Source organism: Rhinatrema bivittatum, chromosome 15 (genome assembly GCF_901001135.1).
Source record: "Rhinatrema bivittatum chromosome 15, aRhiBiv1.1, whole genome shotgun sequence".
Taxonomy (NCBI): domain Eukaryota; kingdom Metazoa; phylum Chordata; class Amphibia; order Gymnophiona; family Rhinatrematidae; genus Rhinatrema; species Rhinatrema bivittatum.
In genome coordinates, this window is record NC_042629.1 from 69,073,233 (window position 1) to 69,095,937 (window position 22,705).

The 22,705-nt window shown below is 44.8% G+C and overlaps 1 protein-coding gene across 7 annotated transcripts in view; it reads left to right on the top strand.

The window, feature by feature from the left end:
• Positions 1-22,705, top strand: part of CHD5 (chromodomain helicase DNA binding protein 5) — a 142,713-nt gene that overhangs the window by 45,711 nt on the left and 74,297 nt on the right. For 4 of the 7 annotated variants that reach the window (XM_029578498.1, XM_029578499.1, XM_029578501.1 and 1 more), the window contains exons 4-10: positions 10,162-10,280; positions 12,494-12,732; positions 13,268-13,410; positions 16,499-16,622; positions 18,086-18,252; positions 21,415-21,639; positions 22,066-22,269. In XM_029578498.1, the coding sequence (XP_029434358.1) occupies positions 10,162-10,280; positions 12,494-12,732; positions 13,268-13,410; positions 16,499-16,622; positions 18,086-18,252; positions 21,415-21,639; positions 22,066-22,269 (1,221 nt within the window). The remainder of the gene's footprint in view (positions 1-10,161; positions 10,281-12,493; positions 12,733-13,267; positions 13,411-16,498; positions 16,623-18,085; positions 18,253-21,414; positions 21,640-22,065; positions 22,270-22,705) is intronic. The other 3 variants (XM_029578500.1, XM_029578504.1, XM_029578505.1) reach the window with 1 other exon arrangement.

Consider the following 22,705-nt stretch of genomic DNA (forward strand, 5'->3'; position numbering starts at 1 on the left):
CGGCGCAGAGAGAGGCTCAGGCATTCAGCTCTCGCTGAGGTTACCCACGCACTCGGGGGGCGGGTGTGTGTTGAATTTTAAAAGCCCAGCGCGAGCAGAAGTCGGGCTGGCGTGATCTGCGCGGATTTTAAATAGGCGCCGGCGTAGGCTGCACATCTCCCGGTCTACACGCACAAATATTTTCCAGGGCGCGGTCGTTCTGGGATTTCTGAATGAAACCAGCGCGTACTTATTTACGTGCGGATGTGCGCACCCGGGGGTCCCCCGCCGTGTAACTTTACTTCTGCCATGGATGGCGTGTAAGTCCTAAAATAAGGCTAGGCTAGTCCATGGGGTTTTAGGGACCAGGGCTAACATTGTAAAAGGGAGGCTAATTAACTGGGGGGGGGGGGGGGGTGTTAGGAAGTCCTATCCTTTACCTGGGCAAATTGGGAATGAACTGGGGGAAGTGGCAATTGCAACCGTGCGTGTCTACTAAAATACCCCCACTTACACATTAGAGTCAACATGTGTGCACACATGCGTGCATCCATGTAAAATTGTGCACATGTATGTATGTGCGTACAGCCCATTTTATACTGTGAACGCATACACGCACGAATGCTATAACATGGCCACGTCCTTTGGCACAGTCCGGCATGTGTGCGTACATGTGCACCCACGCACCGGTATCCGTGTTACCATCCCTGGGAGCATTTACACGCTTAAAACTGGGTTTTACATGTCTACATGCACTTTACCCATGTGAGTGGGCTTTTGAAAGTTGCTACAAAATATGCCATTGAATTGTGCTTAGGATTTACCTGCATTAAGTGCACTCACGTAGGTGAATGGCTTTTGATAATTGCTACGATAGTACGTTACGTTTACATGCCTAACTCCTTTGAAAATTCACCTGAACGTGTATGTGTATGTTTTGCATACCAAAATAAAAACACAGGGAGGATAACTTTCAAACAGCTGCGCTCTGTGGCCATGTGCCAGTTTGTGATAGCCCTTTATTACCCTCGCATAGCAGATCCAGGCATATCCTAAAATACACATCTCTGTACCCCGCATCTTAAGCACTTACGCGTATCTTGTGAGTATTTCAAGATGCTGAACGTGCCTTTTCCTGCCTATTGTAAAAGATACGCACTCGAAAATAAGGTAGGACTTAAGTAAAAAAAAAAACGTGCATACGGCATTGAAATTACCAGTTTTACCAATTACTCAACCAGTTCACCCAGTCCTCATCCAGGTCATTGAGGCCCTCTTCCACATGAGCTCCCCACAGTTCACCCAGAGCCCCCACCCAGCCAAAAATACCCAATAAACACGTTTGATATCGGGTATGCCAGGTAATTAGGTGCAAACTTACATAAACTGGCAAACCTATGCCTGGGAGTGTCTTTTAGAATAGTAACTTGTACGCATGGATGTTGGCCCTGCTTCGGAATGTCCCTAGGTCATGCACGGAAGCAGAACTTTGCATGTATGATTGATGTTTATAAAATAGCATGTGCGCGAGTAGATTCTACTTAAAAGAGTATTTGCCCAATTTTTGCACGCGCAGCTCTCTGAAAATTCGCGCCTTTAGTGTGCGTGTCTGGCAATCAAGTCTTCCTTGTCTGGCACATCTTTTTTTGCTAAATCGGAATGGGCCTCTGCTGGACTGTGGCATCAACCCAGGGATTTTTCCCATATTCTGTTAACCCCTTCCTAACTCACATGGCCCAGGCATTGCAGTGACTGTCCCTGACTGGGGGCCGTGCACCCGGGCCTCACCCAGAATCCTCCCCTCGTAAGGCCCTAAGTCTAGCCGCTAGGTACGGCCATTGTGCAGTGACTCGGACTCCCAGGAGCTGTGAGCGCTGCCTCCGCAGCAGGCCCAGCCCCAGCCAACCTGGGAATATGTTGCCTCATAAATTAATGCACTTGTTTTCTAACTTCTGTTTTCTCTCGGTCATGACTTAGTCACACAGGCCTCGATCCACCCAAAATAATTTTGACCTCTGGAAAGAAAATAGAAAAAAAAATAAATTAAGTTTATTAGCAAGTGTTATAATAGCAGACACTTGTTGGAAATAAAAGATATTTGGAATGACCTGATAAGTTATTTGGAGCACCCAGGAGTAGCTATCATGATAAATGTTCCACTAAAGCCCTTACTTTACCCACAGGCCAGCCTACGTATTTCCCTTTAGGAGCCTTTGGGTTTAAGTGCATTTTACTTGTGGTGAAGCACTATTATAGTGGCACAGGTCCCAGTGCTTCTAATTTTTCCCTAACAAGTCCAGTAATGCAACATTTCAGTACCTTCTTGCCACACACGGGACAGAAGTATCTCTGTTTTTGTTGTTCTCCTGAAATTTGTAAAATATTCTGAGTCCTTCCGTGACATCGTCCACCCTGTTGTCTGTCTGTCTGTCTGGTGCTTTTGTCTCGCCAGAATAGCATCGTGTGGCCAGTTTTTCCCCTGTCTTAGGCCAAACATCTACAGTACCTGAATGTAACTCGCCGTGAGCTTTCATGCATGAACTAAAGAGGGAGTAGAAAATCACTGGTGTGAGAGAGGCTTTGCACGCACAATTGTGATAGGTAGAACCGGAAATATGGGATCTTAATAGGCAGTTACAAATCCTTGTAACCAAAGATTTTATTTCAGAGCTGAAATATAGAGTTCAGTAAAAATAATTAGAAGCAGGGGATGCAGATCTAGTTTTGTTGTTGTAGGAAAACAGTGGGTGGTGGGTGAGGTAAGGTGTTGCAGACAGTGTGGAAATCAGTGGCGTTTTGTTTTACTGCAATGAAACTGAACTTGTAACAGAGCACACGAGGCAGCTCTTGGAAGATGGAGGTTCTTATCACTGGGCTCGCGTTCTTTCCTTCTTTGATGACAGAATGTTGTTCTTTACAAAATGCACCTTCGGGTCTCTTTTTTTTCTGAAGTGGATCTTGCAGGTATATAAATAATCTCTGTATGGGTGAGTGTGTCACAGACAGTTTTACAGTATCCCCTGAGCTTAGGCCGTGGCATTTTCATCAGATGTTTTTTTTTTTTTTTTTTTCACACTTATGAGAACTGGTGATTGTGCTTTTTTTAAAATCCTGTGCAAAATGTGCCCTACGTAAGTCATGTTGGTGCTCCTGGGCCCCGAAGGCATGGCTATAGGTGATATTTATAGATGACCACCAACAGGAAAGAGTTCTGAGGGTCATCCTTTCTGATGACCTCAAGGAAGGCAGTCAGTGCGAGAAAGCAGTTGGAAAGCTAATGGTGTAGTTGGGTGCATGGAAAGAGGGAAGCAATATTTCCTCTCTACAGCTCTCTGGTGAGATCCCATTTTGAGGAGTACGTTCGGTTCTGGAGGCCACATCTACTAAAGGTCATTGACAAGATAGAGGTAAACTAAAGGAGGGCCACTAAAATAGTGTATGGACTGTACTATGTCATATTCAGAGGAAACTGCAAGGATGTACTTTCTACAAAAAAGATAGCGTATGGACTGTAAGAACATAAGAACATGCCATACTGGGTCAGACCAAGGGTCCATCAAGCCCAGCATCCTGTTTCCAACAGTGGCCGATCCAGGCCATAAGAACCTGGCAAGTACCAAAAAACTAAGTCTATTCCATGTTACCATTGCTAGTAATAGCAGTGGCTATTTTCTAAGTCAACGCAATTAATAGCAGTTAATGGACTTCTCTAAGAACTTATCCAATCCTTTTTGAAACACAGCTATTCTAACTGCACTAACCACATCCTCTGGCAACAAATTCCAGTGTTTAATTGTACGTTGAGTGAAAAAGAACTTTCTCCGATTAGTTTTAAATGTGCCACATGCTAACTTCATGGAGTGCCCCCTAGTCTTTCTATTATCCGAAAGAGTAAATAACCGATTCACATCTACCCATTCTAGACTTCTCATGATTTTAAACACCTCTATCATATCCCCCCTCCAAGCTGAAAAGTCCTAACCTCTTTAGTCTTTCCTCATAGGGGAGCTGTTCCATTCCCCTTATCATTTTGGTAGCCCTTCTCTGTACCTTCTCCATCGCAATTATATCTTTTTTGAGATTCGGCGACCAGAATTGTACACAGTATTCAAGGTGCGGTCTCAACATGGAGCGATACAGAGGCATTATGACATTTTCCGTTTTATTCACCATTCCCTTTCTAATAATTCCCAACATTCTGTTTGCTTTTTTGACTGCCGCAGCACACTGCACCGACGATTTCAATGTGTTAGCCACGATGATGCCTAGATCTCTTTCTTGGGTTGTAGCACCTAATATGGAACCTAACATTGTGTAATTGTAGCATGGGTTATTTTTCCCTATATGCATCACCTTGCACTTATCCACATTAAATTTCATCTGCCATTTTGATGCCGAATTTTCCAGTCTCACAAGGTCTTCTTGCAATCTATCACAATCTGCTTATGATTTAACTACTCTGAACAATTTTGTATCATCTGCAAATTTGATTATCTCACTCGTATTTCTTTCCAGATCATTTATAAATATATTGAAAAGTAAGGGTTCCAATACAAATCCCGAGGCACTCCACTGTCCACTCCCTTCCACTGAGAAAATTGTCCATTTAATCCTACTCTCTGTTTCCTGTCTTTTAGCCAGTTTGTAATCCACGAAAGGACATCGCCACCTATCCCATGACTTTTTATTTTTCCTAGAAGCCTCTCATGAGGACCTTTGTCAAATGCCTTCTGAAAATCCAAGTATACTATATCTACCAGTTCACCTTTATCCACATGTTTATTAACTCCTTCAAAAAAGTGAAGCAGATTTGTGAGGCAAGACTTGCCCTGGGTAAAGCCATGCTGACTTTGTTCCATTAAACCATGTCTTTCTATATGTTCTGTGATTTTGATGTTTAGAACACTTTCCACTATTTTTCCTGGCACTGAAGTCAGGCTAACCGGTCTGTAGTTTCCCTGATCGCCCTTGGAGCCCTTTTTAAATATTGGGGTTACATTTGCTATCCTCCAGTCTTTTTTTTACTAATAGGTCTGAAATTTCATTTTTTAGTTCCTTCAGAACTCTGGGGTGTATACCATCCAATCCAGTCCAGGTGATTTACTACTCTTCAGTTTGTCTACAATTCTCAATAAAGTTTTTGTTGTTTTTCTTTTTTTGTGTGTGTGAAAGTGGCACCTGCCTATAAATTAAAGGATGGGCAAGGGGTGGGGAGGGTTGGGAAATACAGTCTAACTTCAGTTAGTCAGCCAGAGTGACTCACTGCTCTCTTGATTAACAAATGTTGGTACTTAATCAAACCAAATCACACTACCTCAATACCTTTCCAAGGTGATTATCTGAACTGAACTTTTCAACCTTTTTACTTAGGTATACACTGCTCCTAGTTTATTTCTAGCTTCTGGCTACTTTTTTTTTTAATACAAACACTCAGTTCTGCTTTCTAGCTGCCTTACAGACTTTTAAAAATAAACACACTAACTACTGCTTACTAGCTGCCTTACTGACTGACTATTTAAAAATACAAACAGTCTAACTTGTTTATTTGCTGCCTTACTGACTATTAAAAGGACAAACACACTAAATAATATTCCAATTAGTTAACTTTGCCTTAATACTTTTAAAAAAGACAATGTACCAAGCAAAAACTTAGTGATTCCTTTCAGCCACCAGCAAGGTGATCCTCTCCTCTCAGTGCTCCCACTGGAATGTGGATTGCTGAGCTCTTCCCTTGCAATATATAATGTGCTTCTAAGGTAAATTAATACAAAACAATCCCTTTGGAGATTTACACTACAGTTAGTTGTCCTGAGTGACTCACTGCTGTTCTGATTAACAAACAATGGTTCCTATTCAAATCAAACACACAACCTTAACACTTCAGTTAGTCAGCCAGAGTGACTCACTGCTCTCTTGATTAACAAATGTTGGTACCTAATCAAACCAAATCACACTACCTCAACACCTTTCCAAGGTGATTAACTGAACTGAACTTTTCAACCTTTTTACTTAGGTATACACTGCTCCTTGCTTATTTATAGTTTCTGGCCTCTTTTTTTTTTTTTTTAATACAAACACTCAGTTCTGCTTACTAGCTGCCTTACAGACTTTTAAAAACAAACACACTAATTACTGCTTACTAGCTGCCTTACTGACTGACTATTTAAAAATACAAACAGTCTAACTTATTTATTCGCTGCCTAACCGACTATTAAAAGGACAAACACACTAAATAATATACCCAAATAGTTAACTCTGCCCCAATACTTTTAAAAAAGACAATGTCCCAAGCAAAAACTTACTGATTCCTTTCAGCCACCAGCAAGGTGATCCTCCCCTCTCAGTGCTCCCACTGGAATATACAGAGGAAACTACAAGGATGTACTTTCAAGAAGAAAGATAGCGTATGGACTGTACTATGTCATATACAGAGGAAACTGCAAAGATGTACTTTCTAGAAGAAAGATAGCATATGGACTGTACTATGTCATATAAAGAGGAAACTGCAAAGATGTACTTTCTAGAAGAAAGACAGCATATGGACTGTACTATGTCATATACAGAGGAAACTGCAAGGATGTACTTTCTAGAAGAAAGATAGCATATGGACTGTACTATGTCATATACAGAGGAAACTGCAAGGATGTACTTTCTAGAAGAAAGACAGCGTATGGACTGTACTATGTCATACCGAGAATAATATATCCTCTAGTGCAGGATTAGTAAGCAGGGAACAGCGATCAGGTAACCAAAAGCAACAACAGCTATGATCCCAAACAATCCATTAAATTAACAGTGTAAGTACACAATGTGGTAGTCGAAGGCAGACCTCATATCAGGGCATACATTTTCGCTGCTACTTAGCATTAAGTATACCGGCAATATAATCATAGGTCTTACATACATTTTTTTATATAAATTTTTCTTTTGCTCAGGTGAGAGAATTAGTGCATAGTCCATTCGTTAGGTACTATATAGTACCTATATTAGGTACTATGTCATATACAGAGGAAACTGCAAGGGTGTACTTTCTAGAAGAAAGATAGCGTATGGACTGTACTATGTCATATATAGAGGAAACTACAAGGATGTACTTTCTAGAAGAAATATGGGAAAGGGGACATAGGATACAAACACTCAGACCTAGCAGGTTTGTATAAAGTATTAGAAGGAAGCATTTTCCATTGTATTTATTTATTTTTTTTTTTTGTATACCGATATTCAACCATGGCCATCACATCGGTTCATGTATAACAACAATGATAAAAAGTTACAATGTAGAGAATAGAGATAATGGAATTATACAATATAATGGAGAGAATTAAAGGGGAAAAGTATGAAAAGGACAAGGAGTCTTCGTATGAAACTGAAAGTTACAGAAATGTGCGAAAATACTTTTGCATTGAGCAGAGTAGTGGACACAGGAACAGACACACAGTGAAGGTTTTAGGAGCCAAAACAAGAAAATTCAAGCGGGCATGGGAAAAGGCCCAAGGGGCGGAGATAGTTTATCAATGGTCTTTTTTTTTCTAAGACCCGTGATGGTACAGAGTGGGGACACTGGGTGACCCAAGCAGTCTTTTTCTGCCATCATCTTTTCTCTGTGTTCCCATTGAGCACTGTGGCACCTGTAGTGTACACTGTAAGGGGGTTTTGATATCTTCTATAGGACCAACAAAAAAAAAAAAAAGATTTGGTAGTGCCTGAGCTTTTGAGCCCGCACAAGACTCTTTAGAACTGATCTGAAAAACTCAGATACTACCACATATTTTTATTTTGCTCCATTAAGAGGTGTTCACAACCTACTGAGATCACAGTTCTCTCCAGGTGGAATATGGCTGCCAGAATTCTGACTAATGCAAAAAAACCCCAAAAAAACAAAACACCAAACTGAGTTGAAGAATAAATTATCCAGCTAGAAGATCAACTCTATATTCATAAGGATAAAATAGAATAACATAGAGAGTTCAACGGCCGAAAAGCTGCGGGGGGAAACACTGCCACCATCGGTCCCTGTGTATTCAAAGTCTGCAAATATTTTTATTTCAAATGTTCAGTCTTTTGCGCATAAAAACTTTTATACCATAGTGAAAAGTTAACTTAATCTTTAGATTTCAATGCAAGGATACTGTGTGCCACATTAAGACCGGTCACCGGCCAGATTTCTGAGCCACATTCTGCTAGTGAGCAAACACTTCTGCTGATGTAAGAAAATATACATGTTGTGTCGTCATTGCTTGCACAATTAGCCAACTGATTATAAATCAGGACGTTGCTCAGATAATGTTTGGGGGTTGCAAACAGGAATGAGTGAATTGATTTGTGATCCAGGTTCAATCTTCTGGGTCGCATTTAACCTATTTTGACATACCTGTATTTTGGGTCTTCCTGGCCTATGAGATAGTTTACCTAAATATTACCCAGGACATCTATGAGTCCTGCTAAAGCCAATGTTTATTATAAATTGTAAATTAAAATGCATGTCATACACAAGTGTTTGGAGCTGCTGATGCTTGGGGTACTGTTTTAATAATACTTTACACTTCATACAGGATCCATAGTTCCCTCTCTCTTTTTTTTTTTTCCTTGTTCTCTCTTGATGTAGCGAGCTGCCTGGAATTGGAGTCGTTCTCTGTTAGAATGCCTCCCATTCTACTGCCTCTCACCCTCTAACACCCAACAAGGGTTGCGTTGTCCAGAATATCGATTGTTGATTCCTCAAACGGTTTAGGTTCTTAACGTTTAGAGTTAGGTCCCTAAATTGTACCTTTTTGAAAGTTTAGTAGGACTGAGTTCCTCAATTTTGTCCTAAGTTTAGGATTCCTAAAAAGGGGGTGGAGTTAGCGCGGGGAAACAGAGTTAGGGGCTCAGCACTGATTGTCAGCACCAGGCACCTCTAGGAAAATGGATATCAGGCCAACATTCAGGCCCTAAGTTTTAGGATCCTCAATGTATGTGAACTTTCTGCTGAAAACTTAGCCCCCTAAGTTCCGATAAAAATAGGCCCCTAACTTAGAAGCCTAAATGTTCAGACTCTGCCTTTTCTGAATGTCGGCCCCCAGTATTTTTAAGCAGACTACTAGCAGGGTAGAAGAGAACAAGAGCCACTTCTGTCCCATGAAGAGAGAAGAATCTAGTAAGAGAGTCTGGGAGGGATTGGAAGGGGGCCTTTGGAGGATTTTGGTATGTTTGTTAGCAGCGAAAAAGTTTTATAACAAAATGAACAAAACACATGTCATTTTCTTCATTTATCTTTTATTTTATTTTAAAAACTAAATGAAATGAAATAGGAAATTTTGTTAAAATGTTGTTAAAATTTCCTATTTTCTTTCAAAGAAATGCACTGAACCCTCTTCCTTAACTTATTCATTAATGATTTGGAAAAGGGAACAAGTGAAATGATCGGATTTGCAGAGGTCACGAAATTATTCAAAATAGTTAAAACACAAGCAGTCTGGGAGGACCTGCAGAAAGGACCATGCACGGCTGAGGAATTGGGCATCTAAATGGCAGATTCAATTTCAGGTGGACAAGTGCAAAGCGATGCACATAAGGAGAAATAATCCTAGCTATAGGTGCGCATACGCAGTGCTGGGTGCCAGATTAGGAGTCCCTGGCTTGGAAAAGAATCGGGAGTCATTGTGGACAATACCTCGAAATCCTAAGCTCCGTGTATGGCGGCAGCCATCAAAAAAACCAAACAGGATGCTAGGAATTATTTGGAAAGGAATGAAGAATAAAACAGAGGATGAGATATCGCCTCTGTTTCGAGCCGTAGCGTGAGTGCATCTTGAGTGTAGTGGAAAGAAAAATGAACAAAGTTTTTTGTTTGTTTTTTTTTCCTTTCATTTCATTTTAAGAAATCAGCAGCCCTGGTGCCTCCTCCCCTCCATCTCAGGCCTTCCCCCGCTCCCTCCCTAACCTGCACCCTGCCACAGAAGCTCCCTTACCTTTTCGTACCACAAAATGGCGCCAGGGACTTGGTGAGGACAGGAGCACTTGGGGGGACAGCTGCTGCCCCCCTGTGGATATCTAGAGGCTCGGAGAGAGGAAGGCCCGGAGGCAGGCAGAGCTTCATATTTTAAACTTTTGAAGTGGGGGTTGTCTTCTTGTTGCTCTACTGAAGAAACAGGTATGAGAAGCGGTGCGCTTTGAATGTGTGCTTTTTTGTTTTTGTCACAGGAACCCAAAACCTCGGCTCAGTTAATGCAAGAATGGGGTCTGGACAACGTAGATTACGTCTTCTCGGAACAGGATTACCACACGCTGACTAATTACAAGGCGTTCAGTCAGTTTCTCAGGTAGGGTGAACTGACATCCGGCTCTAGCGGTGGTTTGCTCTGGTTTGGCTTTCCAAGACCCGAGTCTGAAACGCCTATCGTTGGCACTTTCATTCGTGCCCACCACCAAATTTCGGTCAACAGGAAAATCAAAGTAAACCTTTTCTCCCCCCCCCCCCCCCAAAAAAAAAAATTTAGTTGTGGGAAATTGTAAATTAGAAGTGAAGTATGGGACAAGTTTCCAGAATGTATTTTTTTTGGCGGGTAAATGTAGAAACAGGCCTCCTCCGGGGGGTGCTGGGGATTTTAGTTATAACTCCCTTCACCTGCTTCTACTTATGTAGCCAGGGCTGGCAGGCTCATTGGAAGTCTTGACTCTTGACTCTGGGTTTGCAAGTTCCTGGGGTAGTCTCAGTCTTTATTTACTTATGATATTGGTGTGTATGTGTTTTTTTTTCAAGTGTTTGGTTGTTTTATTGATCATTGTAGTTATTTATAATGATTAGCTTTTCATTGTAATTATGATGTGTTGAGCTGTTAAATACTTTATTGTTATTTTGTGATTGTTGTAATGTTATTTTCATATGAATTGTCCTTTAAAAAAATGTTTTATTGGCTTGTAGATTGCTCTAAGCCTTTGTGGTTAGGCAGTCAAATAAGTACTGATAAAATTAAAATAAAATGAGTCGGCTGGCAGTGCTCTGCTTAGGCCCATGGTGTCTAAAACACCGCGGGATTTCTAGGCCACCTTAATCCAGAACATCGGTGCAATTGGCTGCAAACTCCGCATCCCTTACACTATCCACGCAGAAACACTCATCGGTAGACTCCTGAAACAATAGCAGTAAAGCCCAAGTTTCAGGAGTTGCAGACAAAAGTGCAATGGAGCTGGGCTTGCCAGCTAATCCCGTTTCTTTCTCGGGGACAGGCTGATTCAGTCGCAGTGCAGCCCCCCATTGCATGCCTGGACTGGTGATTCCAGAGACCGATGACTGTTTTTGCTTTGCGAATAACTTAAAACGTCCTTTAAAATGTTGCTTCCGCCAGTTTCTGCTGAAGCCCTGTGACCGTGCGTGTCCCAGTGCATGGACTCTTGTACTGCTCAGGAGGACTTGGCTGCTCCCTTCTACCCAGCTCAAAGTATCCATGAGGCGCAGATACCGGGAACGAGAGGCATTCCTGGGAGCACGTGGAGGTTGGAGGGGCACAACAGCTCGTAGAGGTTCAGTTTTCAATTGTGCCTGCTCTGATTTGTCCCTCTTGGCTGCCCGTTTGAATAGGAGGAGCCAAGTCTAAGGGGCAGTTCTATTGCAGGTACTTTGAAGTTGCAGATTTGCAAAGGTAAGCAAAGGGGATTGTTTGCCTTTGTAAACTGAACTGCACTGTACGCAGGGTGAAAGTGCCCACGTAGCGTCGGAAACAACTCGGGTGATTCAGAACTGCCCCCTAAATCTTTAGCACCCCCACCCCCATACAATCTGCATATGGTACCGTAGCTTATTCTAAAGATTTTTCCAACATAAACACTGCTGTGTTTGTACCTTTCTTTCATTCTGTAATTAGGTCTTTCATGCATGAAAAGATCTTTAATTAGCATGATTTTAGCACCAAAACAATTCTTACAACGTAGCAAGTGTTTTATCCAGCACATTGCTATGTAATAGGTTTTCATAATGTTATCAGTGAGAAATATATTTATATATATGCACATACATGTAAACCCAGTGACGCATGTAGCGTGTTTTATCCTCGTTCATCTACTGCAGTCAATATAGTAATCCCATAGTAGGAGAACCTGTTAAGTACTGAATGTAAAACTATTGATCTGGTGATAGAAAAAGAACAGTGTGAGCCAGACTTATTCACTTCATAGACTGAACATGGAACCAGGGAGTAAGATGGCAGATAAGGAGCCCTATGCAATAAACATTTTTTTTTTGTCATAGGTAGAGCAGGGGAGACAAAAACCCTGTTCCTTTTCAAATAGGACCCCCTCTCATCCCGCCATCTCCCCTTCCTATTGCGATACCACAGACTCTCCTCTGGTTTTGCACTCTCCACCCCACTGCGAAGGATCCCGTGTGTTTTTATTTGCACTGAGTTTTTCCCCGTAGTTTTCTTGGAGAATCACGGATGAATTCCCTGCAGGGGGAAACGCAGCCCCCAAATGGATTTTGTCCAGCCCAAGATGAAAAGCGAAGGGAAATCACTGCTTTAATTTCTATCCCCGTTAGGCCTATGATTGCCAAGAAGAATCCAAAAATCCCCATGTCCAAGATGATGACGGTGCTGGGCGCCAAGTGGCGGGAATTTAGCGCCAACAATCCACTAAAGGGGAGTTCGGCGGCTGCAGCCGCAGCAGCAGTCGCCGCCGCCGTGGAGACAGTCACCATCACCTCGCCTTTCTCCATCAGCCCCCAGCAGTCTCTGCAAGCTCTGCCCATAAGAAAAGCCAAAACCAAGGAAGGAAAAGGTATTGTATAGAATATGCATGTTCAACTTACTTTCAGGGCTAGGATATACCACGGACACCCAAGTACATTGAATGCTCATTGACCGCTATGAGTCTGAATTCCCATATGCGCTGCGATAGTTACTCAGTGGGGAAAAGCGAACTCTGCTGAGCTGCCTCTAGTTTTCCGAAGCCCCTCCCTTGCTGCTCTTCTCACATTCAAACGCTGGCCAGATCTGATCCTACTGAGCCCCTTCACGTCTTCTAGCATGAGAGAGTTCCAGCTGCTGGGGCCGGAGACATGACTTTCTCTTCCTTCCCGTTAGCTGAATTTTAAGTTGTGGTCTATGTGCATGGGATCCTTTTTCTGTCGGCCTTGGTGCAAGACTAATCCGGCCCATCCCTTAATCCTTGGCTGGTGTTGCCCAATTAGAATCAGGTTAAACTAATTTAATCCGCCCACCTGGGAGACGGAAAAAGGCCACTTAGACGAGCTGCTTGCCCCATGGCTTAGAGAGTTATAGGTGCGGGTTCATTCATTTGAATGAAAAGACAGTCTCTTGTTGGTCTGCAGGCCCGGGCGTGAGGAAGAAAGCCAAGGGCGCCAAGGACGGGAAGAAGAAGGGCAAAGGGAAGAAGATGGCCAGTCTGAGGTTCCGCTTTGGAGGAACGGCGAGCAAGAGGAAAAAAGGCTCTTCGGTAAGTCGGGAGTTTGTCTCGGACACGTAGCGTGTGGCCTGAGCGAGGCGTAATTTGCCGTTCAAAGTAACGAGCTGTGGAGAGCACCGGGGAAGGATTTCACCCGAAGCGAGGGGGGGGGGGGAGGTTACCAAACTTAAATAACCTGGCCACTCTTCCTACTTGGGTGGCTTTTTTGTTCTGCTCTCAGTTCGGATGTACGCGCCTCTGTTTGCCTCCTCAAGCACCTCTTGTATCTAACGTGTGTGAGTCGGGTCTTGTGTTGTCTGAATGTTTTATTGATCCGGACACAATGGAAATACAAATTCGTAATATGAACCCTGCACAAAATACAGTTGACAGGTGGCTATGGGTTTGGCTGACTCGACTGTAAGATTCAGACTGAAGGCTTAGGTGCGTTCTGTCACTGAGAAGTGTGAAAGGGATTATCTCGCACTGTGCGCGCACCTATCTCTTCAGGCCTTGTTCAGATGAACAAGACCAACCCCACACCCATATGGGCACAGAAACAGCAACACCTTAAGTTGTTATCAAAATCTGTTCTACCCCCTACAGTGAGTGGAGCTTATTGCAGAGTTGCAGTGCTACAATAGAACAAGCCTGCGCAGCTAGTGCTGCTATCAGAACGCAGCGCGCTTTACAGGCCCTGGGGTGGTCCGTCCTGGCGTGCACCATTCCAGTTTGTCACACGGCAACCGACGCAATGAAACTAGGACTGGAGAAGCTAGAACCAGAACAGCCCTGCAAATGCACAAAAGCTTCACAGTGCCTTAAGATAAGGAAGAGGTTAAGGTCCTGATTGTCTGGGACCTTACGTGAAACCCTCTGCTGGGTAGGTGTACGATTGCCTTTTATAACGGAAAGGGCGATGGTGAATCCCGATTTACAAAATTCTATGCCCATCAGAGTTTTCAGTGTCCGGATTAGCTGCTCTCATCACCAGTCCTCTCCCAGCAGGAAGAGGAAGAGTCCCCGTTCCGCCCCGACTTCAGGGGAGCGCGTTGCACGTGCTCGGAGAGGAAACGCTTGAACCACCTCCAAACTGGAAGGTTATGGGACTGGCTCGTACAGGCGGGCGAGCCTAATGCCTGCTTTAAGTGGTGCTCGTAGAGCGCAGCAGGGTAACGTTTTGATGGGGCATTAGAGAGGAGGTCAGCGGGGCCTGATCAGGTGTCCAGCTCCAGCAGCGACCACGGTGCAGCCACAGCCGTTGCCAGCCTGCTCGCGTGAGAGCTGCGGTCTCCAGGCAGTGCAGGTTCCCCGCTCTCGGAGCTGGATCAGTCTGTATTCCCCTCTCCTTCCCAACGCGCAAAAAAAAAAAATCGGTGATCTCAAATTCTGCCCTCTGCACGCGGGACTAAGAACTTCAGAATTGCAAAAAAAACCCCAAAAAAACAATTTTTTTTTTCCAGAGCTGGTTGTAACTGAGCCATCCAGTTTTCATAGTGAATTATTTGTACAAAGCTTCTATCATTGTGCTGCTTCTGCTCTCTGAGATTCAGACCTTAGCAGTCCCTGGTGTCGTAACGGGTCCTGTCACCATTTATTTTATTTTAGAGAAGCTTGTGGATGCAGGGTTTTGTCGTGAAATGAGACTTCACATCTATAAGAAGTCAGAAACACTCCTGCAGAAAAGCATTTTGATGATATTTTTCTCCCTGTCCTTCCCCCCCCTTAGTACGTTAACACCAGGGCAAATAAAAGTAAAGGGAGAGGGGCTGAAAGCAGATCAGTCAGGAGAGGACGGTAATGCTGGTGTTTTAAGAGCGACAGTCTCTGGTCAGTGACTTGTGAGCCCATCACCTAAGGCTGTGTAAAACGAACGACTCTCCCTTCCCATGAAAAGCATTTAGTCATACATCAGAAACTTGGAAGTCAGCCCCTTGGCTGTCGATGGCCTTGAGGGCGTTACTCTTCACGACATCTCATCTTGCAGTCCCCGTGTTATCCACTGTTCGCCTACTTTCTTGGAAAGCAGAAATGACCCATCCTGTCCTGCACCTGTATCCCGAAAGATGTGGCAGCAGTACAGGAAGCTGGGGGGCGGGGCTCCTACGCCTTGACGGGGGGATAATTCATGGGGTCGCTGAAGTATCCAAAGTAGACCTATGTAAAGAAAGGGCTTTATTGTAAGCATCTTCCATGATGCTGCTGCTGCTGACGTGTGGCCGGACGTAAAAGACCCAGTGTTTAAAACGTAATGACCTTCCAGGTGGCAGCAGCCAATCTTTGCACATTCCCGTTGACTTCGGAAGTCTGTCTGCGAGATGGATTTATGGCAGGGTTAGATTTACTTTCCTTGTCAGCAGGCCCGTCCTGGTTATGAGCCCATTGCATGCAGGAAGATGCAAGGCTACATCCTCCTGCACGCCATGCAGGAGAAGACACAACAACTGGCTTAGCTTACCTCCCTTGAGATGGAGATGGACGATCACACTGCTTAGAAGCAGGTTTGACATGCCATAGTCGATTTGTGTTCCTAGAAACCTTGCATCACTATTATAGTCACAACTGGTCCATTGTATGTAAGCAATGAAGATTGTCTTCAGAATTAGGCAGGCTGATTCGTCTGAGTCAAACCTGAAAACTCAAATGCAACTTGATTTGGGGAAAACTGAGCTCACGCCAATTCTTTTTTTTTTTTCCCATATCTAATTCCCATAAATAATAATCCTTGCTGTGGCTTCATGTGAACCGAGGATCTCAGCAATTTCTGTAAACCTTGGAAAGTTCAAAGTATGACCGACTTTCCCCAATATCATTAGCGGAGTAAATATGTATGGCCAGAATTCTACACATTTGCATAATGTATTTTGGGTAGGGGAAGATCAAATCTGGGCCATCCGACCCTTGTGAATATCACGAGGTTCAGTGAGTGTCAAATAAAATAATTGAAGTTTGATGTAGCCCAGCTCCATGAGAAACGCAGAGGTACGGGAGATCGAATGCCCGGTGCACCGTACAGACCTGTCCCCTGCCCTCCCCCCCCCCCTTCACCCGAACGTGCTCGGCATAAGCAGTGGTTGATTTCATTGACGAGGAAGGCTAATACATCTTCTTCTTCACCCATACGCATGTCTGTCTGCAGAGCGAGGAGGACGAGCGTGAAGAGTCGGACTTCGACAGCGCTAGCATTAACAGCTCTTCGGTCCGTTCTGACGTCTCAGCCGGTTTGGTGAAGAGAGGAAGGAGAGGAAGAAAGAAAAAGAGAGGTGGTAAATTTATTATTACATTGTCTTGCTTCCTTCTAATTGTATTTCCTAACGAATTGTTTGTTTTTCCCCCGTCAAATCTTCTGGAGAATTTCTACCGTCGCACTGGATGCCGGGTCCGAAAATTGGGCGACGCGAAATCTAAATTGTGGGCTCACCCAGCTAAGGGATTGATCTAAATTGAAACCCCTAGTCTTAACGAGCTTTTCAATGGACTCTGTCACCCCCCAGACACACTCTCCCTTGGAAGTTTCATAACCATGCCTTCGTTTTTAAAGCTGGCTCTTTTTTTTTTTTAATTTAATGGGGGTCCGATTGCTTATCAAAGCACAATCTTTCCCACCTGCTCTTTACTTCCGACTCACTGCTAATGGCACCGTTCTGTTATGGCCGCCCGCAGCGCTTCTCAATCCTGTCTTTAAGGACTTGCAGCCGGTTGGGTTTCCCTGAGGTACAGTGGCATCCGTTGCTCTTATGCCTCTTCCTAAACTGAAACCCCCTAATTGGTGGAAGGTGGGGGACCTGAGTGACGGGTGTGGGAACCGCTGGCATTGCACGTGGTCCCGCTGCCGCCCTTGGCTTGCAGGCTGCACGGTGCCATCCATCCCTGGGTGATCTGCACCTTCCTGTTGCTGTTAACAGTTATCACGGCATCGTCCTTTGATATGAAACCTCTCCTGACTCTGATGTTTACGTTGGCCTCTGAGAAGACCGGCAGGGCACAATAGCAAAGGCATGGCATCTTTGCCCAAAACACAACTTGACTAGGCGCATCCTGTGCTGGAATTTGAGTTTTTTATTGACCCAGAATCCGATGCCTGGTCTTCACTGAGGGCATCCTAACTACAGTTCAGAGGTTTTCATTAATGAATTACCAGGGAAATCTATTAAACTTCTAATGTAATTTCCTCTTAACGCATTGTGTAAGATAATACAGTTTCTCTTCCACTGCATTTAGATGTTGAGAAGTAAAGGTTAACAAATTGTAGATGATGCCTTTTTATTACTCTTACTTCACAGGGAGGAGGGGGGTAAGACTATAACTTCTGAAACTTATTGAGATAAAGTCCGATAAAAAGGCATCACCAGTGCCTTGTTTGTTGGCCTTTAAAACACGTTAAATTTCAGTGACCTGAAACGTTTCATCAACAGAGCTTGACGTTTACTAGAGAGTTTTACAGATTAAATACATAAACCCCTGTTTAGTACTGTGGGGTCTCCAAGCATTGGATAGTTCTGATATCTCAACCTGGTACCGCACACCTGCCGCATAGGGAAAAGTAATGGGATGGGATGTGTGGTTGGCGTCATGTTTTAGCATCGTAGGTACTAGGGGCTTGCAGCGATATTATTGAATAATGTATTGAGAAGGGGGGGGGGGGGAAAATAACAGATTTCTTTTTTTTTTCTTGTAAAGTGTTGAAGCAATTATGTTTTCCTTCGGTTTCTGTTCCTTGTCTCAGTTGAGGAAGGAGATGGGTATGAGACCGATCATCAGGATTACTGCGAGGTTTGTCAGCAGGGAGGGGAGATCATTCTGTGTGACACTTGCCCCCGTGCCTATCACCTTGTCTGCCTGGACCCCGAGCTCGAAAAAGCCCCAGAGGGCAAGTGGAGCTGTCCGCACTGCGTAAGCGATGTTTTTTGTTTTTTTTTTTTTTTTACTATTTATAATTTATGACCAAAAGCTCGCCTACCACGCTCTGTTTCCCTGTCTTCCCACCGTCCTACCGCTGTAGAAGGCGACTGTCCACGTGTCGGATTAAAAAAAAAAAAAAAAAAAAGACGTGGCAATGGTGGGAAAAGGAGCAGCCCGGACTGTGGGAGCGAGGGCAAGCAGGTGACTGTGGCTTTCTCCTGACACAGAGAGTGTCCTCGCACGTCTGCCGTTCTCAAATCCCGATCCACGAGGGCCCCTTTAGCCAGTCGGGTTTTCAGGATCTCCACAATGAATATGCATGAGCGCCGTGGCGGTGACTTTCAAACCGGTTCGCGGGCGCGCAAAGGCGCGCATACGACGGCTCCGCGCCCGGGCCCGGCCGTGCCCTCGCGTGCGCCTAGTTTTTACGTGGGGCGTGCGCAAGGGCATGCGAATCCCGCTTCTACCACATAAGTCAGATTTTAAAAGGGGCGCGCGCTCACGCCATTCCCAGATCAGCAGTTCGTCCACCAGTGCTCCCGGTTAACATCTAGGCCCTCCACCCCCCGCCCACCCCCGTTTTGATAGCCTGCACTCCCGCCAGTTACCCCCAGGCCCTTTAAACCCCTGGGAAATTTCTCGATCCTTTCATTTTATGACTTGCTTCTCATGCGTAGCAGAAGCAAAGTTAGGCGGCAGGGGACCTCGACGCGCGCCGGGGCGTGTAAGTATTTGCGTTCGCGTACCTTGGCCGAGCCCCGAAACACCTACACCCTGACCCTTTTTTTTTTTTGAACATTTTTGAGACGTGCATGCCGCTGCATTTGCGCACACATCTGGGTTCTTTTTTTAAAATACGGTCGGCACGCGCGAGCCCCACTCGATGGCACATCCCCGGATTGATTGGGCACGCCGGGCTTTTAAAATCCAGTGGAGGCGGTGCATGCAAATCTGCTTCATACATATTCATTGAGGAGCAGGCCCAAGAACGAGATGCAAACAACCCCAATTCTTTCTCACATCGCACCCTAATCCTGTTTTGTTCCGCTGAGAGTGTGAAATTCAGTATTTGATTACCTGGGGGCAATTTTCTAAACTTACCCACACAGGTGCAAAGTCCGCAGGTTTACGTCTACCTGTGAACTTGACACAAATTCTCAAAAGGGGAAACTACGAGAGTACTTTTCTGTTTAAAAATTGCCACGGGAAAACGTTGCCACCTGCTTTCATAATCTGGATTCATCTAGACGTTTGCAATTTGCTCTCGTAATGCATTCCCTGGATATCAGGGAGGGTCACGTGTAGAGGGCCACAGTTTTGCGTTTGCTGTTCCTGACGTCCCATTTCCCTGCTTTATCTGTCCCCTAGATAATAGATGTAGTTATGTTGGGTTTTAGTCGTCTGTTGTATGAAAGACTCAGCGTTTTTGCAGATTTGATTTTCCAATCGCGCTTTCGGCTGCAGTTTTCTGGGGAATGACCTGTAAAGTAGTGGAAGCTATTAAGCCTTTCATCTTACACCAAAGATGAGAAACTTCTTAATACATCGGGCCTGAGGCCCTTATCCCTACATTGCAACCAGTAGAGATTTGTGGGGGGTTTTTTTCCCTTAAGCAGTGTCTTTTATAATAATAATAATTATATTTTAGAATTATGCTAAAATGCCTTTTATAAAGTGGAGAAAAATCAGAGCAAAACAAAACGGCACTTTCTGTGTGTTGGAGGCAGCCATGTTTACAATCCTAGCAGCTGCTTCAGGCTCCCAAGAAGAACACAGTGGGGTAACCTGCATGGAGTGACCGTGATTAAAACCCAAACAGGAATGAGCATGGGGCGGCCACAGGGCCGGCATTTTAAAATGTCCATATAACAAAATGATGCCAGCTGATGCCGCTATGACATACTGATCCGTCGGGGCCTCTGTTCGTTTCAATTTATTGTAATCTGCCTTCAGACCAAATCTGGGAAAAGTCAGAAAATCAAATATCTGTAAATTAAATAAAAGTCCAACAATGGAATAAGAGACAAGTGGGGAAGGGCTAGATGGAGGTGGGAGCAGGTCTAAGGGATATTCAAGTATCTAATTTTTGAGGCTCTGTTTTGGTCCCGTTTTGTTCTTTCTTTCATGTTTATTTTGTTTGAAATATAAAACAAAATCCAATGAAATAAATTTCAAACAAAGCTAAACGATATAAAATAACCCCATCCTCCGAAAATAAAATGCAATCAAAAAATAATGTAAATACATTTCCCTATTTACTTATGGGTTCTCCCTGAGAGCCAAAAGGGTTATTCCATTGATGAGCAGTATGTTGGTAGCAGCTGGATGCTTATTTGCAGGTTACTGGAATAACCCTACAAATTCATCTCAGGATGCTTAGCTTCCACTGATCTGGAACGTATAGGAACTGCAAACATTTACCCAAGAAACAGGAGAAGAAGTATCCTGATGCTGTGGAAATCTGAAACGTCACTTCTGGGTTGGCAAAGGGGGGGATATAGGGCCAAGCTCAGTCAACAGTGCGTGTCTCTACCAGGATGGGATACAAAATGTTAAGAGTAGGTGATGTCTAAATCTTCTTCTATTATGGGTTATTTTTGTGGGTTTCTCTCCCTTAGAATTAAGAATTCAGTTTCCATTGTTGCCTGCGGGAAATGCCATTGTTACATCGTTTGAAGAACCTGTTGTCGTTTATCTTGAAAACTAACAAACTTATGTGCCTTTTAAAATAATAAAAAAAAAAATTGAGTAAGACTTGGGCAGCCTGACAATAGTGAGTGAGTGGAGGTGGAATTTGAATCTGGGTCTCTACGTTTCAGAGCTCAGTTTTTCAGCTCTTTAGGGCACACTGAGAGGCCAAACAATATCAAATCCATTAATCTGTTGACCTTAGGCCCTGCTGCGACCCCCAACTAATATTACTTTCCTCAGAGATTAAGACCACGGTAGCACGGATTGTGAGTCCTTATTTTAAAGTTATTTACGCCTCATCTTTACGTGTATATGTGTATATGTGTGTGTGTGTGTGTTTTGTTCAAATAGAAGCCTCTAGAAAACAGGAGGCAACATAGAGAAATGTGCGGCACCTGACCCGGGGGATGCCCCCCTCTGGGCTTTTTTGATGTTTACGACTCCTTGTTGCTTCAACTGCAGGAGAAAGAAGGCATCCAGTGGGAGCCGAAAGAAGAAGAGGAGGATGAGGAGGAAGTAGGCGAGGAGGAAGAGGAGGAGGACGACCACATGGAGTTTTGCCGCATCTGTAAAGACGGCGGGGAGCTGTTGTGTTGTGACACCTGCCCGTGCTCCTATCACTTGCACTGCCTTAACCCACCTTTGCCCGAAATACCCAACGGGGAATGGCTGTGCCCTCGTTGTACGGTAAGTGGGACTTTTTTTTTTGGGATCCCATTGCTCTTCTCTTTTCAGTTAAACTATTTATTATGTTTAAGAAATTGCTTCTGCCTGCAAAGCCCCCGAGCGCCACTCATCACCCCTCCCCCCTGCTGTTCTTACAAAGGTCCGGGCATCCTAGTCCGGTGCAAGGGCCGAGCCACGGAAGCAGTCCACGCATTCGGATACAGAAAATATAAACGCCTCCCCCCACCCCCATGGCGCAGTGGCCTGGACTCCGGGGTTTTACTGCCGCTCAGCGAGGGTGGGGGAGTTTCCTGGCCAGAGGTTCCTGCAGTGGTGGTTCCGGGGGGGGGTTTTCCTGAGGAGCCAGAAAATATCAGCGATCCGGGGGGGGGGTGTGTGTGACGAATCATCTGCTTCTCATGCTGAATGTTTCCTCTCTCCTCGCAGTGCCCGCCTCTGACGGGGAAAGTCCAGCGAATTCTGCACTGGATTTGGAGGGAGCCCCCTCCGCCGCTCTCGCAGGCGCCGCCCGCTGACATCGACCCCGCTGCGCCACCGCCCAAACCCCTGGAGGGCATTCCAGAGAGAGAATTCTTTGTCAAATGGGCAGGGCTGTCCTACTGGCACTGCTCGTGGGTCAAGGAGCTGCAAGTGAGAGTCATTTCTTCAGTTTTCAGCGCACGCTCATAGCAGGGGCTCGTTGGGCTGCAGACAGAAACCGGAGCCCAGGTTGCCGACCCAGAGGCATTTCTGGGGGTCTGTGTAGCGTCCTCCATAAACAATGATTTCAAAACCGGGGAAGGTGGGGGGGTGGGGGGGTGTGTGTGACCATGACCTGCTGTGTCAGATCCCCCTTTCCATGCAAAGACTGATCATCCTCCCGCAGGCCTTGCTAACGACCGCTTTACCTGGTACCGTAACTGCCCCCCCGGTCTGTTTCAACCCTTTTGCTCCTCTCCTGCCGTCATTTCAGCAGCACGATTGAGGAGAATGCTGGTTAGAGCACTATGCTGAGAACCAGGGAAGCCATGGTTCAAATCCCACTTCCTCTACTGAGACGCCCTGGGCAAGTCACCTTATCTCCCAT